Source organism: Typopeltis vanoorti, chromosome 18, assembly GCF_054136105.1.
Source record: "Typopeltis vanoorti isolate ZY-2024b chromosome 18, IOZ_Tvanoo_1.0, whole genome shotgun sequence".
NCBI lineage: Eukaryota > Metazoa > Arthropoda > Arachnida > Uropygi > Thelyphonidae > Typopeltis > Typopeltis vanoorti.
The window spans coordinates 89,645,225-89,663,747 of NC_143566.1; the positions used below are offsets into that span (position 1 = coordinate 89,645,225).

The window sequence follows — 18,523 nt, forward strand, 5'->3', positions numbered from 1 at the left end:
AAATTGACGAAGTGGATGTGTTCAAATTCATATTCAAATTTCTTAAGTTAGTACCAGTACTCATTTCCAAGTATGAAATATGCGAAACAACAACACAATATTTTCAATTTAAAACTCAACATGTGCATACCGACGTTTCGGGGACGTGTCGGTATGCACACGAGCATTTCTGTCAAAACATGGTATGCATTATATAGATACAAATCAACGAAAATACGCAGCGAAATGATTTGAAAATTAAATGGAGGAATGATTTTCTAGATTTTAAATAATTTCATGGTATGTATGTGAAATTTATTTCTTTATATGCCTTGATAATGCTGACTTAAACTAGCGCAACGTCAGTTTAAACATATTTCGTTTAGAAAGAATTACAAAGTCAATTAGACATTGGATTTCTCGTTTCATACAGTCCATTCCAGAAATACTTCGACATGGAACTATTTATGTGTGCATTTTTTGTGTTCCTCGTTCCAAATACGACTTTTCTCACTTGGATTGCATATTTCGGTATTTCTCCGTTGACATACAAGTTGCTAATCTGTATTCAAAACTAACTTCGATCCGAATATAGGAGTTTCTGTACTGATCACGATATACATTAACAAGGCGGTTCAGCTTCAAGGGATCTGTGCCTTCATGGCATTGTTCTAATAGAATTCTCTTCAAATTAACCTGTTAGCTCCCCACTATGTCAGATCTTACAACCTGAAAGATATCTGACTTCATCAATTCATTCATATGTTCGCCGACGAAGAAGAAAAAAAAAAAACATATTGCTAACCGAGTGAGATCTTTTCCGTTGTGTAAGAAAGACACTCAAGTGAGAAAGGAGAGCATATTTTTGTGTTAATATTTCGATGAAAATTTATTGCGACTTTTTGCATAAAATCTGCATGAATACTTCACAAGTCTACAGACCCTGGCAACAAAAATCGAAAACAGTAACCAACAAGAGATAATTTTTCCCTTTGAGGGAAGCCAGCTTGATGAAAGGAACCAGAAGGGCGAGTGATCCACTGCCTACAAACAAAGAACATAATAAATATCCGTACTAATATATTATAATTATATTATTATTAATTATTATTATTATTATTACATAAGTTCTTTTCAGCTCTGCTTTAGGCAAAATATTTCCTAAGAAAAATCGTTTTTCTTCCCAATCACCGCGGTTACCGTGCACTCATAGAGAGATGCACGACCAGATCACAGAACAGCGGAAGGAGTTCTGAAACCCAGAGCCCCCTTGGGGGAGTTTGGGGGATTATATACAAAGTCTTTGATGAAAAGCTCTTTGTGGAATGAAGGCAAAGGACAACGGGAATCGAGCGTAGCACCATTGAGTAAGCAACGCCACCTGGTGGTATCTTTACGCGCTGATCTCTGGAGGAAGGCTATTCGGAGGCCCTCGTACCTCTGGTTGCTCGCTGATCGCATCGCCCTCTTCCGGGACGCTACTACATTCACTGCTGTCTTTGGAGTCGCCGGAGATGGAACCCTGGCTGGGCGAGTCATCGAACGACTCTTCTTGGGGTTCTTCGTCGACTGCGGTGGTTCGCACCTGGTGGTGTTTCTCGAGGTGGCGGGTGAGCTCGCAAGAATCTTCGAAGAGATCACTGCATACGCTGCACGTGTGTTCGAAGTGTTTCTGGTGGACGCTCGCTAGGTGACGCCTCAATAGTCTCGTAGAAGAAAACACGTCCGAACACTGTTCGCACTGCTTGATGCTCGAGACGGCGTGCACCCGCATGTGCTCCTTTACGTGACACTTCCTGGAGAAGGTCTTCCCGCAGTGTGGACACACGAACGGTTTCTGACCGGAATGCGACTTGAGATGCGCCTTCCTGTTCTCTTTGCGTGCGAACCGCTTGTTGCAGATCGGACACTCGTAAGGCTTCTCGCCGCTGTGCGACCTCATGTGGATGGTTAAATTGCGTGCCAGTGCGAACTCTTTCTGGCACTCCGGGCAAGTGAACTTCGTCCCTTGGGTGTGGATTCGCACGTGACCCTGGAGGTTGCTGAGGCAAGGGAATACTTTGTTGCATTCGGTGCACTGGAAACTCTTCTTCTCGCCTCTCAGATCGTTGTCGTCATGGCAACTGAAGTGATGCTGTTGGATGTCTGCCGAGCTGGAGAACACCTCCGGACACAGCGAGCAGCGGAATACCTTGCAGTCCTCCTTTAGCCAGTCGCACTCATTGCATTGGGGATGAGCGGGAACCATTTCGCCGTGCAGCAACACGTGATGTTCCAGCTCGGCACGGAAAAAGAAACGCTGAGGGCAAAGGTGGCAGTCATACGGCCGAGTGTTAAGTCCGTGCTCGAGCATGTGTTGCTGGAGCAGGTGGGCCGTAGTGAATACTGAGCTGCACATGTAACACGTGAAGCCGGAGCACCCTTGGAAAGTATGTTCGATCAGGTGACACTGCAGCTTGGCAGGAGACTCTGCAACCACGTGACACAACCTGCATTCGTCGCCTCTGCCTTCCTGCAGCATGTGGCTGGCCGCGTGAGCTTGGATCTCTCCTTCAGAGTCGAAAGTGGTGGGACAACGGATGCACTGGAAGGCATTCCTGTGAGTGGTGCGATGTTGTTCGAGGGAAGCTTGTTCTTCGAACTTGACCCCGCACTCGCCGCAACGAAGGTCATCGGACTTGGAGTGGAAACAGTCCTTGCACATGTACGTGTGACCGCCGTCCTGCTTGCCGGTGATGATCATGTGACTGACTTCGATCCGGGTCGAGCACACGCAACACGCGTGAAGGGGTTCGCAGTTCTTCAGGTGAAAGCGCGCGTGCATCTGCACCTCCACGGCGGAGATGAGCGTCTGTCGGCATACGACGCAAGGCACGGGTACTGCATGGCTGTTATGCTGTTGCACGTGACTGTAGAACTGTTCTTCAGAGGTCAGAGGGACCCTGCAGTTGACGCAAGTACTGCCCGTCACCACCTTACAGTGGGTTAGTTTGTGCTCCGCCAACAGTCCCGCACTTGGACAGAGTTCGTCACAGATGTTGCATTTGTGTTTGCTGGGACTCGCCGTGTGCCCTTTCATGTGATTCTCGAGGTCGGTGCGCGACTTGCAAGATTCATTGCAGTAAGCGCAGAAAAGACTGAGCGCCGGTTGACCCTTCTGAGAGCTTGAAGTGCGAATGTTGTGGAGTTGTCGTCGGTGGATGGTGAGCGCCGATTCGGATGTCAGCATGGAATCGCAGATGTCGCATCGGATCTCCGCTGGCGGCGACATTTGGCGGTCATTCTTTCCTCGCTTTAGACTCAGATTCTGGGCTAGCTCGGGCACCAGAGCCTCGCCTCGAGAGATGCTCGGTGTCACCTGATCGCCGTGACGGGTCTGTACGTGTCTGTCCAGGAGAAACTCCACGTGGAAGGATTCGTCGCAAGCAGAACAACGAAACTGTTTCTTGTGGGTGGTCAGATGGAAGTGCAGCTGCTCCTCGGAAGGAAAGCACTGATCGCACAGCAGGCAGCGAAGGGGTTGTACCTTGGCCAAATGGACCAGTTTCACGTGCACCTGGAACTCCCCTTGAGACCGGAACACTGAGGCGCAGGCGGTACACTTGAAGAGGGGACACTCGTTGCTGTGTTTGACGGCGAAGTGCACTTGAATGCTCACTTTAGAGTCGAAAATGTCCCTGCAGAGGGCGCACCTGTACAGATGGTGCGCATGCAGATCCATCAGGTGCTTTTGGAGCTCGTCCGCTTTCGAGAACAGCTTGAGGCAGCACTGGCATCCGTACTCGGTACTCGTGCACAGGAAGTGGGAGGTGACGTGTCCATCGAGCTGGTCCTGGCTGGAGAACTGTCCGTCGCACTCCCCGCAGGTGAAAGTGGCGTTCTCAAGATGACTCTTCAGGTGGCTTCGAAACGACTCGAAGTCGGGAAAGGCAGCGCTGCACTGACTGCACAGCAGCGTGTCCGGAGGTGGAAAGTGGGTGCCGTTCATCGCCAGAGGTTTGGTGGAATTTATGCGTAGAGGGGAACTCTGAGGGACTTTCCGGAGATTATGACCTTTCGAGTCTTTCGGGTCGCCATCTTGCTCTCGATGGGCCATTCGCACGTGCTCACTTAAAGCACCCAAAGACGGATAGGTGGCGCTGCAATGCTGACACGAGAGCTCGCTGCCGCCGTGATGGTTAGAGAGGACGTCGGTAAAACTGTGGGTGGAGAGAGTGTGCTTCTGTAGCGCGTGCACGCTCGCGAATTGGTGGGCGCAATATTCGCAGTCGAAGGTCGAAGAAGATTTTTCCGTTTGCTGAGGAAACGGAAGAAGGGGAAGCCGTGGAGAATGCGGACTCGTAGGCGTTCTCGTAGCTTCGCTTCCGGAACTCACCATCACGTGATACGCTTGCACGTGCACCTGCAGAGACTCCAGAGTAGCGAAATCCTTTTTGGCACAGAAGCTGCACGTGAAGGTTCCTTTCTTCTTCTCCTGATCGTCTTCGTGCACCTGCAAAGAAAGAAAGAACATTCAGTTACCATCCTTAACACGCATACACGACCTGAACTTTTGGTTCTGTGCGATAATTTAATAATAATACAACAACGCAGATGGGAGGAAAAAAATCAGCAAAATTTCCAAACCAACATGTGATAAAATCCTAATAACGACTACAATTCCCAACTGCAGATTTGGTAGCCCACCAATAACTTTTTAAACCGAAAACTCTTAACATTCAAATACAAGAAATGTTGCACCAGCAAAGGTAACTCGACCTTTGATCGTAAGGCCAAAATCGATTTCAAGTCAGGTGTGCGATTGAGAAGTGAAGTGATAATGAAAGGTGACAATAAGCATAAAAAAACACGTGCTTACTTTCCACCCTCCGTGTTGTATTATTATCAATCTGTCACAACCATTCACTTGGCTTCGTAGAAACACTTTTTATCCTCCCCAAAAAAGTTTGTACGTAAGCACCTCGACTGGATGAGTCGGTAATCCGAAAGCTCTGCTCTGATGACCGAGAAATGAAAATCACCCACTACCCAAAAGAAAAATTACAACACTGTGATACCAGGGTAAATACTGTCTACTATGTCTACCAGATCAAAATCAACCATATTCACATAGGAAAGCATGACCGGAAGGTACTAAAAGCGACACAAAGATACAGAAATAACACAAGACAGTAAGTAGCGTAAAAAACTTTATTAGGCCTAACCGAACAGTTCAATAGCAGTTGGATACATAATAGGGTAAACGAGGTGCATGTCTGTCATCTCACCGTTCGTAAAACGACGCATGTTCTTCGTGCGACGTCGAAAGCTTGAATGAGGAAGCCCCAATTGTTCACCTGGAGCGCTGACGAATAGCGCCACCTATCACTTTCGGGTGGCGTTTCCGGTCATGCTTTCCTATGTGAATAGGGTTGATTTTGATGTTCTCTACCTCCCCTCAAAGTTTGTACGTGGAATTTTGAACCACCCTGTACTGTAATTCGTCCTCTTCCAAAGTAATCACCTTTGGGGGAGAGGACGGTAAACACATCAAAGACAATATTTAAAAAAAAAAAAAACTTAAAACTTCAATATAATTTTATTTTGAACATTTCTGTGTTATTCAATGTTTGTTTACAGATTCCCTTCCGTTTTTATTTTATTTAATTTATTTATTTTGTCGCGTCATTTGAGGGATTTCTAGTTCCGTGTTTATATAAACTATCATGTCCATTTTTTTTTCTTTTTTAATTTTCCAAATGAGCTTTCACGTCTTCTTAAATTTCACACATACTAGAGAAGATGACGTGCTGCCTTTCAAGATGGTTACTAGCTCTATTCCCGCTCTGTGACGCAATTTCTCTCTCTCTCTTTCTTTTATCCTACAGTGGAAAGCCGGACATCTCCGTCCTATCCAAGCTAATTAACTGCCAACTTCTCCAATAACTGGAAACTTTTAAATAATGAAAATTCACCAGTACGTCCCATAGCTTATTTCGCTCATCTTTTGCGAGAAATTCAAGCAATCGCTTTTGGTGTAAGCAGTCTGATATTATCGAATAACAATTCAATAACATTGAATTGGATAAAAGCTTTCACTGAGAGGGTTGGCGTGTGCTTTTGCAATTGTCTTTCGCAACGCAGGTTCAAATCCCTAGTGGTCACAGCATTATGATATTTGCGGACTTTGGGCTCCGATACTAAATGGAAGTCTCGATTTATATTAATAAAATGAAAAATTAAATTAAAAAAATATTAATACTAATAAAAATAACAAAGGAAGAAATAAAACATTTTCTCAAATCTATTTAAAATATTATTTCGTTGACTACAAAATTGATGAACTGCAGTAAAAATCTAGCTTAGCTGTTAAAGCAAATAGAAGTCAAGAGAAGTGTAATATTATTAAAATTTAATATTGCAATATTAATTTTCCTTCTTTCTCTGTACCCAGTTGTCTATACCTGATGCTACAAAATCAAAATTATCAAAAGAAGAAAAAAAATCACCAAGAATAAGCAGGTGTTCAAACCATCAACGGATTTATTGAAAATCAATTTACGGATTTATTTAACTCTTTATTTAGTTAAATAGATTTTTAACTACTGATTTCAAAACAGTTCCTTTTTTTCACTCTCAGTCCTTTCTGGCTTTAAATTTAGAACCCACCTTTTGATGCAAGTGAAGCGTTTCTGCTGACGGAAACAGCTGATGGCAGGTCGCACACTGTACTTCGCAGAGTCCCTGAGTGCTATAATGACGCGAGATATCCAACTGGAGGCTATGTGGTGGGCTGAAGGCACGTGGGGTGTGGCTATCTCCCGGGGACCCTCGATCATCACAGTGACTAGCTGCGTGCGTCTGAGATCGGGAAAGAAAGAAAGAATGATAAAACCTACTTAGTAACTGCTAATAGAAAAAGATCTAACATTCAATTCAATTTTTAAATTTATTTTAATTTTCAATTTAATTGCAAGTTCGTAGTCTGCTCTCAGCTGGTCCGACCTGTTTTCTGATCATTCTGAATATCGATTCGTTATCTCAGTCATAAAACAAAAACAGCTGAAAAAGTATAAAAAGGAAGTAAAAAGTGTCAGCTGGTTGATGCCTGAATACGGGTTCAGGGTGATAACACACAGTGAAATGCAATCTTAAGAACTTCGAAATGGGGCCTACTGATATAAAAATTCCTCTTGAGATCGATCAATTATACATGTGTAGGCTACTGCAGTTCGTCACACGAAAATGTTTTATTTTTATTTAGTCGAGTAACTGACATGAAAAATGTAGTTCCTCAAACATGTTTAGTAATGCGCGCTAGTAAATAAAAAATAAGTCACTTCCATCACGTACTGGAACTTGTTGACGGAGCACTCAAACTTTTACAAGAATATTAACAGTTTCCTTAGGATAACTGAATAGATCCAGAAATTAGCAAATGCCACTGATGAATTGTTGTACAACACGTGTATATACTGTATATTTTCAGCTTCATTAACTGAATATAACGTCTCTACTCTCCATCCAACAAGGCTCCACGTGGATCCTAATACCAGTGGGTGTTTGTGAATGCCTTTAGACTGTAGATGGATTTCATCTCATTATTCCAAATCCAAACATTCTTGTGCGGAACACAGGCTAAAGCACTCACGTGTGCTGCTCGCGCGCGCGTGTGTGTGTGTTCTGAGGCTGGTTTGCCTATTTCGCAGGAGTTGGACCCAGAATTTTGGTGGATTGAGTGGTGGAAATGGAGACATGTGGAGTAGATGCTCTCCCTCGATGAGTCTTTGGACTTCCTGGAGGTATCAAATAATAATAATAATAATAATTTACAGAGGACAAAACTTGCCATACGAGACAGGCTAAGCAACCTTCAAGTGAAAGCAGCTTAAAAAGATCATCTGCGTCCCAGATAGGATTTTAACCCAGGTCTTTGCAACCAAAGGGCATCCTCGTTAATGACCGAGCTTCATCTTCCAGTGTAAAACCACCATTTTGCTTAATGAAACGTAAAGGGGCTTGAAAAAGTTATTCCACCATAAAAACCGTCATCCATCCGCAAAAGGCAGTAACAAACTACGATAACTATTCCTTTGCGAACGTGGTTTGAAACATAACTCAAGCGGTCGACAGACTTTTTCATAGGATGAAACTAGTGAGTGCCCAGATTTATCGGATATTGTTCTTCTACACCTCCAGAGTCCAGTTTCTCCGGGCACAGCACCATTTTATAAATATTAAATACGTGTGGTTGTGGAATTTAAGGGAACCAGATAGCTCTTGTAAAGCGATCTGTTGCAAGAGTGGATTAATGTTTTATGCAATAGGTGTAATTTCCGTTTAGACTTTATATATAAAGTAAGAAAAAAAAAAACGATAAGTTGTTAGGTTAGATTAAGCATTTAGTAACTTAATTGTGAAAACTAGAATCACTGAATGTCAAACTGATGTGCAGCCTGTAACGAGTACACTTCTATCTTTGGTTTGTTCACGAGACAAAAAAGAAAGACATCAAGTCATGTACGCTTCCTTTACCATCTTTGGGCTTCTAGGAAAAGCAGATCTTGTGTATTCTGAACGTCTGTAGGTTATATCCATTAGTAATCTGATTGTACTCTTTCTGTTTTTAAAAAGAAACAGTTCCACAACACCAATCTACTAATGCTGTTTTCCCACATCAATCCTGCTGGTATCAAAAAATGTAAGGCGAAATTGCTGGTGTGTTGTAGCATAGCCTGCGAAAACTTTCTCCTAAGATACTTCCATGAATTCAAGGATATTGATTGATAGGGGAAAAGGCGATTTATTAAGTGACGCGGTAACTTTATGAACATCAAGAATAATTCTTTTAATCCCTCCGTCTCTCTCTATTCCTCTTATTGTTCATAAAGTGATATCATTGGCTGTACCACTTTCTGAAAAACACTGAGCATCACATGCTAGACAGGTGTTCTGTTACGCATGCGTAAGATATCGTTTGGAGTTGCTATGCAGCAGAGATATTCATGTTAATCAAATATTTCATTTTTCTGCATTACACTGCAGTTTGATTTAAAAGAAAGTGTCTTGACCAGAGGATATTATCTTGTGACTAATCTACAAGTATAATACTCTAAGATGGTCATGCAAATAAAGAAAAAAAAATGAGACGATCAAAGATGATTTTGAGTTGGCGAAGAAAAGGCTCTTAGTACATAACACGTTAGCTCTTCAAAAGAAAATCCTTCTGATCGTATCTTGCGGAGAAAGAGGCTCAGCTTCTTGATTGTAATCAGTTGGTTTCTCTTTCTTCTTGACGGCGGAGGAGGGGAGAGGAGAGGGGATGGCATGAATGATTAGTTGCCTCCATTGTTCTGAAGTACGATAACCACCATCACTGTCAACTCTCAAGCCTCCAGGAACACCATGTTACAGGTGAGGGTCTTAGTGAACTCTGGGTAAACACATTCTATTGCTGCTAAGAAAGGAGTCGGTGTTTGTTTGTTTTTTTTTCTTTAAAAAATCTTGGTTGCTTTCTTTTCTATACAAATTACACCAGCATTCTCATTTACAGCGGTATAAGACACAACCAGCAGTACTTTGTGCAGTAAATTGCTAAACAGGAAACCGAATGACAGATGCAGATCGCATGTATCAACATTATCAGCAAAATATGTGATTCTAAGGCTTATCCAACCAACTCTTCTTAGAATGCTATTCAAAACAATGACCTTGAGAATATATTTTGTCTTTTCCTAAGTATTTCTCAGGGGAAAAGTGCATGGTTTATATACGAACGTACATGTGGACAATCCAGTAAATAAAAGGGCAAACACATCGACGGTGGTCGATAAAAAAAAGGTGTTGGAGACTACCGGAAAGGATGATCGACTCACTCACGTCTTCAGAAGGACCGACAGCGATTGAGAACCAAAGGGTGCAGTCGATTTTTTAATGCCTCATGATGGAATTTGACGACCCTTCCAGAGTCATTCTTGCAAAACAAAAAGCCATCTTAAATCATCATGATTTACAGCGGGATGCACAAAGCTAACCCATCGAGTCTGAAATGTTTATTTTCCGTTAGGGGGCGTTGTGTAGGTAGCAACAGTTCTGCGGTTTGGTGATGCGATATCTAGAAAGAGACACAGGTAAACAGACTGGTTTGGTTATCCTTCTGGTAATGCACACGCAAAAGGTAGCTGCAGCAGGTGCAAGATGAAAGATTTCGACATCTGTGCATTTGTCACTGAGTAAACTGCTTGGGAAGAAGCGACCCGGATCTGCCAGAGATGTCACGTGATCAAAGACGTGTCTGCAACCGGCATTATATATATATAAAGTATTAAGCGTCGTTTAACTTGACAAGCTGACTGGAAAAGGTCAAAGATAGCATGTCAGTTATTTTCATAACTTGCCATCTAGAGGTCATACAGACAATTGCGTAAAGCCATTTATTTTTGTAAAAAAAAAAAAAAAGTAAATCCTGTCCTACTTATGTAGGGAAGCCTTTTCGCAAGTGCCTATAGGACTCGGATTCTATACCTCCCAAATAAATGAACATTTAGACACTTTTTTAAAGTAATTCGGCTCACTATAACATCTGGCTTTCATTGCTTAGTTTAAGTCAAAACCAAACTTGAAAATATTACGAAATTAGACAATAAACGTAATCAACAGCAATATTTATTACTAGGTTATATTACTTATATTTCTAAAATGAAAATTATAACTCTCTTAACTGTAAGTGTTAGGAGAAAAAAGTAGAGAATATTAAAAAAATCCAATTAACGAATATCTAAGGTCATCAATAAAAAAATTTGCAATTTATTTGGTGATCATAGTAGAAAGATAGCTCCGTGTTTGAAAAAGGTTTTAGAACTTCCGACAAGTCGTGTCAAGTTCCAATTAAATTTTAAGCGGCGTACTTGATTTTCGCACACGCATCAGTGAGCAGTTGCAGGAAGAAGCCAGCAGCACAAGGAAGACAAGAGGATGCCCCGAGGACAAGAAAACCGACAGGGTGGGACCGGAAGCTCGAGCTGGCAAAACAGTAGCATTAAATGCAAAGGGATCTAATGACGAAATTTCCACGAGGCTCTCATTAACTATCACTGACGTGCGGTGGTGGGTGCAGCCTGCACGAGCGATTAAACGAAGGACGAGATTGTCCTGGCAGCTGGACCGGAGTTGTACGGTGAGGTCAGCGGTATTGAGCGAGTCGTGATTCAACTCATAAATACTGTTCATGCCGTTCTAGGTATAATTAAGATTTACCATTGGCAGAATGTCAGTTAAGCACACTTCGACCATTACGACAGGGGAAGGTCGTCATCGAAGAAACTGTTTGCAGACATGGCCATTGGGTTCTTGCTCATGATTAGCCATCAGGAGAGTGTGTTGGCCGATAATTCTGAATGTTCTGTGTTATTATTTATTTATTTAGAAAGCCGTGCGAAAGCCTGTTCGAGACCATCTAAACCAGAGACTATCTTAAGCGTAGATAAGAACTTGTAATTTCTAAGGGCTTGTCTGCTAAGCGTGATTTTTATTAATTTATTCTACTGAGAACATACTGTTTTTTTATTACCTAAATTCTTTATACTTGCTCAGTTTCCAAAAAAAAAAAAAAACCATAAATGGGCATAAAATTTTTGATTTTGAATGAATAATTGAAAATTTCCGGATTAAAATGACAAATAATTAATTAAATATTATTGATTAGTATATGATAATTTGATGGTTTTTGTTGTTAATTGTATTATTTTAATTTTTACTGCAGTCATTGTTCTTGTTATACACGATACTGAATTGCTGTGTATCCTCTACATGGAAATATTCAAATCAAAAATATTTATTTGTTTCTTGGCTTTTATTTGGAGGATGTTAGGTGGTAATTTTAATAATTCTTTTACATATGTCTTACATCTCCCATTAAAGAGGAAGTCACCTCAAAAACGTCACTAGGGTGGCCCCGAATACGGCAATGATAGTACTTGTGGCTAACTCATCAGCAACCGAAAGTCTTTGCAAATTTTTCTAACGTTTTTGGATTGCATTCAATCCAAATCTTTTTAATCAAAGGACACTTTTTGTCCCGATTACTGGTCACAAATACCAGATGTATCTTTGATTGCCAGTTTAGCACATTTTAATCACGATAATCTTAGTAGGTAAGTTGCGGCCTCTACTTTGAGGAAGCTGCGTGCTGCCTTCATCGCAAATTAGATTTTCTTTTCTTTTACGTGTGTTTGGTTACAAGATCTCTTTGAGAGATCTACAAGGTGAAGAGTTATGGCCCTGACCATTCGAGGAGAGGAAAGAATAGGGGAGGGAGTATTTTCCCCCCGATGCACTGATCAAAGCCCGCCTTACCTGGTTACACGTTCCGGAAAAGATCGCGAGAGACGGAAGTTCCTCTCTGTTGTGCCTTAATTATTTTCGGTATTGGGTATTGATAGCCGCACCCAAACGTTGCTGCCACACCCAACGTAATCGGCCGTGCAGGTCACGATTTTCTAATGTGCGGGGTCACAGCAATATCTCGTTGATCGGCACATCGGAAAAGCGAACGGGAAAGCCGAGCACACTGTTTACGAAAGGTTACACCAGACCAAAGCGATCCATCAAAGCGCTGACCTACCTGAAGTTCGGCAGCCGTCATGAAAGGTGTGTTGCACTGCACGCAGCGGAGCGGCGGACCCAGCGATGGAGGAGGAGGAGTCTGTCCGTCACGAGTTTCCTTCTTGTGGTTCTGCATGTGTGACGAAAGGGCAGCGGCGGTATTGTAGCCCCTGTTGCACGTGGTGCACTGGTACGGCTTCGCGTTGTCGTGGGTTTTCATGTGGATCTTCAGGTGGTCGCTCCGGGAGAAGGCCGACTCGCAGTGCGAACACCTGTACTTGCGGTCCCCCGTGTGCAGTTTCACGTGCCGGTCCCTGCTCCTCTTGTGCTTGAACAGTCGCTGGCAGTAGTCGCATTTGAACGGCATCTGGTCGCTGTGAACCTGCCACGGAACAGAAAACAGTTATCATCCCTTGTCAGCGTGAGTCCTACGTTGCCTAGGCAACAACACCTGCCATAAAAAAATGTTGACTTCAGACACGTGCGTTGCCTAGGCAGCGAAGTTTCCACAAATTCACAGTTCAGTTCTTAGGAAGTGGTCAGCTAAACAAATAATGTTAACCATTCAAGTTTTGGGCAGTGGCTCATTTCAGTTTTGTATGCGAGCTTATATTGTGTTTATCATCAAAGCGAGTAAAACACCAATTACAAAATTATAACTCATTAATAGCTTCATAATAAATTATGCTAGTATGCAATAAAGATACTCCAGCTTCCTTTCAAGATGCTACTTAATACACTGAGATCGCACAGAAATTTAACTTTTTTTTTTCATTTTTGACGGACAAAAATGGTGAACGAATTAATTATACAGCTTGGTGAACTTCATTACCTATCTCTAGCTGTTGAAATTACGGCTTGGTGACTTCAACAGCTAGAGATGGGTAATGTTACTTGGTGTATTTGTCAAGTTCCAGTTAAATTTCAAAAATTTAAGCAGAGACGTTATAATTTAGAGTAACTAAAAAAATTCTCCTACTACATATGATATTAGACATGACTGAAAATTGCTAACTTTATTAACTTTGAACGAATCTCATTAACACGGAAATGTAATAAGGAAATTCTGAGAAAAAGCTTATAAAAAATAATAACAGATATTTTTTCTTATTTTTGAATCATCTAAGAAAATGATTGTTGAATAATAATACACTAAACAGAAAAAAAAAAAAAAACATGCTGACCCTGCAACGCCTTTCTTATATGAAGATTGTTACCAAGGTCACGTTTGAGTTGTGGCAAGCAAGCACGTCCTCCAAGCACTTGACGCATAACAGAAGGTCGCTCTCCGAGAAAATAAAAAATAAAAAAAATACAGTTCTTCCATAGCAGTCTGCTCTTTGGTGTTCCAGAAATGTGGCTAGTACTATTGTTATTTCGCTTTTTTACTCATTTCTGATCAAGCAGCATACCACCACCTCATCAGAAAAATACAAATCCCATTTTAATATCTTTGAAAACTTTAACGAGCTCGATTGTCCTAGTTTGAGTTTCTAAAATTCGAAGGCATTCATATAAATGTGATGTCCGTAATGCATCATCGAATTCCCGGATCGCATACTACCTTCCTGTACAATACATATTCTCGAATACGTTGAGATGAACGAACTACAGCAGCCAATTCACTCGACTGACTTCACAATGTCTATTTAAAACCAACAAATCTAACTTGAAGGATATGATCAACCATCACCTTGAAAGCAGACATCGATTTTAAATAGAAAAAAATAAAAAGTAACATTTATATGTTAAGTACTGTTTATATGTTAAGTACTGTCATCTCTTGAGCCTAAAGTCGGTAGTTCAGTCCATGTTATTGTCCACTTTTATAGCTTTTATTCAAGAGGGATTCACCACGTACCCACCCTCTATTCCTGGTGTCTGTAGAAAAGAGTAAATCTGGATTCATCTGCCCATAAAACCTTTTCCAAGCCTCGAGATCAATCACGATATCGATGAGATCATTGGAGTTGGTTTCCCACCTTACGTGAATGGTTTCAATGATAAAGACTGTCAAATCTGAAAATGCCCACTCGCATATGCAGTTGGATGATTTGTTTGAATCGATCTGGACTGATCTCAAATGCTGCATAGTAGAACGGTTTTAACTCAGAGTTAAAGCTCTGTGGCTCTTCTCCTGTAGCTCTTACTTGAATTATGTGTCTCATCCTCGAGTTATTTTTTAGAAGACTGTGGCGATTACCTTCAACACAATTAAGGCTGATATTTTTAATGTTGGACGTTATCCAAAAGGCATGAAAACCTTCCACTGGGCGGACAAATAGATTTGTATTTTTTTATTGGACTCGATTAATTTATTGATGTTCATTTACAAATAAAAAAAAAAGTATAACCAGTTCGTTAAAATTAACTACAGCACACGAAGTTCCAAAGCAGAACAGTAATGAGACAAATTCGTGATAAAGGTGGAACAAGCTCTGATACAATGCGATTTTCGGCAACACAACTAACAAGCAGGAGAAAAATACCTGACATTTCAGCTGCACGTGCAGTCGTTGCTGGGCAATAAAGTTAGTACTTTGAACACAAAATAATGCACTAATTAAAGAGTTACAGAAATCGATATACTGAGTCAGTTATCGACGGGGAATTCTCTTTACCACTAACTTCCAGTTCTTTCACCGCCCCCCCCACCTCCTTCCACAACAATCTGCTGGGGAATCAGACTGCTGTTTACAAAGACTTTTGCCAAATTAGTTACAGGCAAAAAAAGTATAAGTTTCAATTTTCTCTCTAGTAACGTCCGTTTAATTTTTCCATTAGAGGCATGAACCACAAAAACAAAAGCATTTCCTCGTCCGCTAACACGTCCCTTAGCACAATTCCATCTCGACTGATATTTATGACACTCACGTCCAAAATCAAGAAGTCCATTATTCTGATTTGCGTTTATTATTATTTTTTTTAACGCCCTAGAATGTTTGCTTGATGAGAAGTTTATTTTGCGAGTGCAGATTTCAACACGAAGGGGCAGGTGCAGAACCGCAACAAAAACTCTGACAATCCACTTGTTATTGTGATAAGTGTAATTACGTTCGCCGACGGCCTCGAGCGGACACGACATGGGGTACGGAATGAGTGATCCACAAACGAGCATCATTAATGGCGTGAGAGTTTCGTGGGGGGAGGTGGGGGGGAGCTGGTTTCGCATGCCTTCATTACTACTACGGACGGATTTTTTGAAACTCAGAGGAGAGAAATTGACCGACAACCGGGGAAAACTCAACACTCCTGTCCGTACTATAATGGTATCACGTGCTAAGAATGAAATCGAACTCGATGCCCTCTATCGGAAAATTTTTCAGTCCTCCTGATTCAAAAAACTGACTTCATCAAGAAATAACCTAACAAGGCATTCGCAGCTCTTTCAGCTCGCCTCAGCGATATACCCCCCCCCCCCCCGAAAGGGGTGCCATCACCAATTTCCACGAGCAACGACTGTGAGATTGGTACAATCTAGTTCGGATAACATGACATGAAACAATAGTAAATAATTAAACAGGTCCAACTCGTTAATAACGTACAAGTAATTAAAATATGTGCAGCCAATTAAAAATATTTACAGCTAAATTAAAAGTACTTAAAACTAATTGATCTAAAATCCATTTCTACGTTAATGAAGGGTCTTGTCCTAATTGGTGACCCTTGAGTGCTTAATGAGCTACGCCAGCTGGTTGCAGAACATCTTTCTGATGGTACAAACTAGACTCTGATTGATGGCCCCGAGCAAGTTTGGATTTTTGAAAAAAATAAATGCAAATGAGACCAACAAAGCTTCAAAAAAGTAATTTAGAACAAAATAAACAGAGAAGTTTCCGGTTATGGAATGACGAAGCAAACCTAAATTGAGATCTGAATTGTGTAGACAAGAAGCGTAAGAAGGAAATATTTGAGAAACAATGACAAGAGAACATTAAGCACCGACTAACGATAAACATGTACACACATTCGGCTTCTTCTTACGTAAACTTCCCCCTTGGTATTTGCTTTTCCATGGTTTAATAATTACTAGTTACACACAAAGGACCACGCTAGCAAAGAAGATAATTTAGGTTAAGGGATATTACATCCCATATTGTTTCATAGCCGAATAAGAAACTCAAAGAGTTTCATGCCGAATATAGAAACTATATAAAGTTCGGCGAATCCAAGCGTAAGCAAATACCTGGATAGTGCAACACTGAAGCAACTCATAGCAAGGGCGGACAAGTTCTGATCACTGTTCTTGATATTTACCCATAATGTGAAACCCAGCTCCTAGGAGCTGTATTACTGTTTTACATTATGAGAGAAGGTCACTACCCAGACCGGTTTCAACCTTTGTATATGTGAAGGGGGTTCTAAAAATAAGATGATCCCGAAAGATCGCCCAACTCAGTGACAGGCTCACCCCATCACCGAGAAGAACTTCTCAGCATTGGCTCTACCCAGTGGCAGACTCACCACCACCACCAAGCAGAGCCATAATCTCAGCGGTGGCCCCAATCAGAGACAGGCAAAAACCTACCTCCAAGCGGAGCCTCTCAAAGCCAGATTCTTCCCGCACCGGTTTCCACCATCATTAGGGTCTCATCAGTGAGTAAGTAGACCTAGTTAATACCAAGTTTGTAGCGAACAGAACTTACATACCCTACTATAAGAATCACCAATAAGGTGTCCTAATAAATTACTAATTATATGAAGAACCAAAGGTTTCAATTCGGCGACGTGAAATTATTTAGGTTAAGGGATATTACATCCCATATTGTTTCATAGCCGAATAAGAAACTCAAAGAATTTCATGCCGAATATAGAAACTATATAAAGTTCGGCGATCCCAAGCCTAAGCAAATACCTGGATAGTGCAACACATAGTCCCTCTGGTTGCTGCCCAAGTCTCACACAAAGCAGGAAGATTCCACTTTCATGTGAAAGGACAACAAGCTGGGTTTTTAAAGGAATAAAATCTAAAGTAGTTTACCTCGCAAACAGAAATATATCAATGGAGTTGGTGTGCATTGATATGGAATCCAAAAGACTGTTTTCATCCACTAAGTTAATATGAGTGAAAACGAGAACATAACTACTTCAAGTTTGTTATATGAGGGGGAGGGGAATATGCTACTGAAATTAAATAGGGGCAAGCAAATTTTGATTTTAGGGTAGAAAAATCAATAACTAAATAAAATTAATTGACTCACTCTCGTTTTTGTGAGTCCTCTCCTAATACAGTGGGTTCCTATCCAGTTAATGCACTCGAAATTTTGTTTCTCGGTAAAATTTCGTAAGCTCCACTTACGGAAGTAGCGGAGATTATCGAGCATCTAGACATTTGAACATCATCTGTATTAGTCCCGAACATAACTGTGACGGTCGAAGAAATTGTACTTCGATCGCTCAACATTGAGAAAAGTAAAAAAAAAATCAGCAGCCATGGTTAGCCAGACCTCGCAATGAATGAAGTTCTTTCGATATTGTATGCTGACTTCGTCAAGGGGACATTTCTGTACTGCACTACCATCGCATCTTCGGGAGAAATAAAACTTAATGTGGAAACCACGAGGGACGGACCGGGGGAAGGGTACATGTGCTGGGATTTCCACTGACAAATGCCGTGCCCCGATGTACTCCACACCCCAATAATGAAGATGTGTCCAACAGGTGCAGTGGGTAAACGCGAGGGAGGTGGACAGCATGCCAATCAAAGACCACCTACTGCGCGTGCGGTGAACTTTCCTCGTTGCTTCTATAGTGGCGCCCCTACCGTGCTACTCTTCGGCTTCCGGAAAACATCTTTTTTTGCGAAGCCGTGCCGTGACCTTTTGATGGCGTTGCATGCAGGGCGATACCTGTTTGTCGGAGGCTCAAAGAACACGCGGTGAGGTGTCTTCCCCTAAGTGATAAACGACTTCTGACCTCGCACGCAATCGACAGCAGCGCCTCAGCGCAAGGGCGGAAATAA

General features: G+C 41.7%; 1 protein-coding gene across 1 annotated transcript in view; it reads right to left on the reverse strand.

The window, feature by feature from the left end:
* Positions 1–1,372: 1,372 nt before the first annotated feature.
* The window catches only part of LOC150096923 (zinc finger protein 423-like), a 144,841-nt gene continuing 127,690 nt past the window's right edge, over positions 1,373–18,523 (reverse strand). The window contains exons 6-8 of the mRNA XM_090408095.1: positions 12,581–12,943; positions 6,628–6,819; positions 1,373–4,471 (exon numbers count right to left, since the gene is read on the reverse strand). Of these exons, the coding sequence (XP_090264221.1) occupies positions 1,373–4,471; positions 6,628–6,819; positions 12,581–12,943 (3,654 nt within the window). The remainder of the gene's footprint in view (positions 4,472–6,627; positions 6,820–12,580; positions 12,944–18,523) is intronic.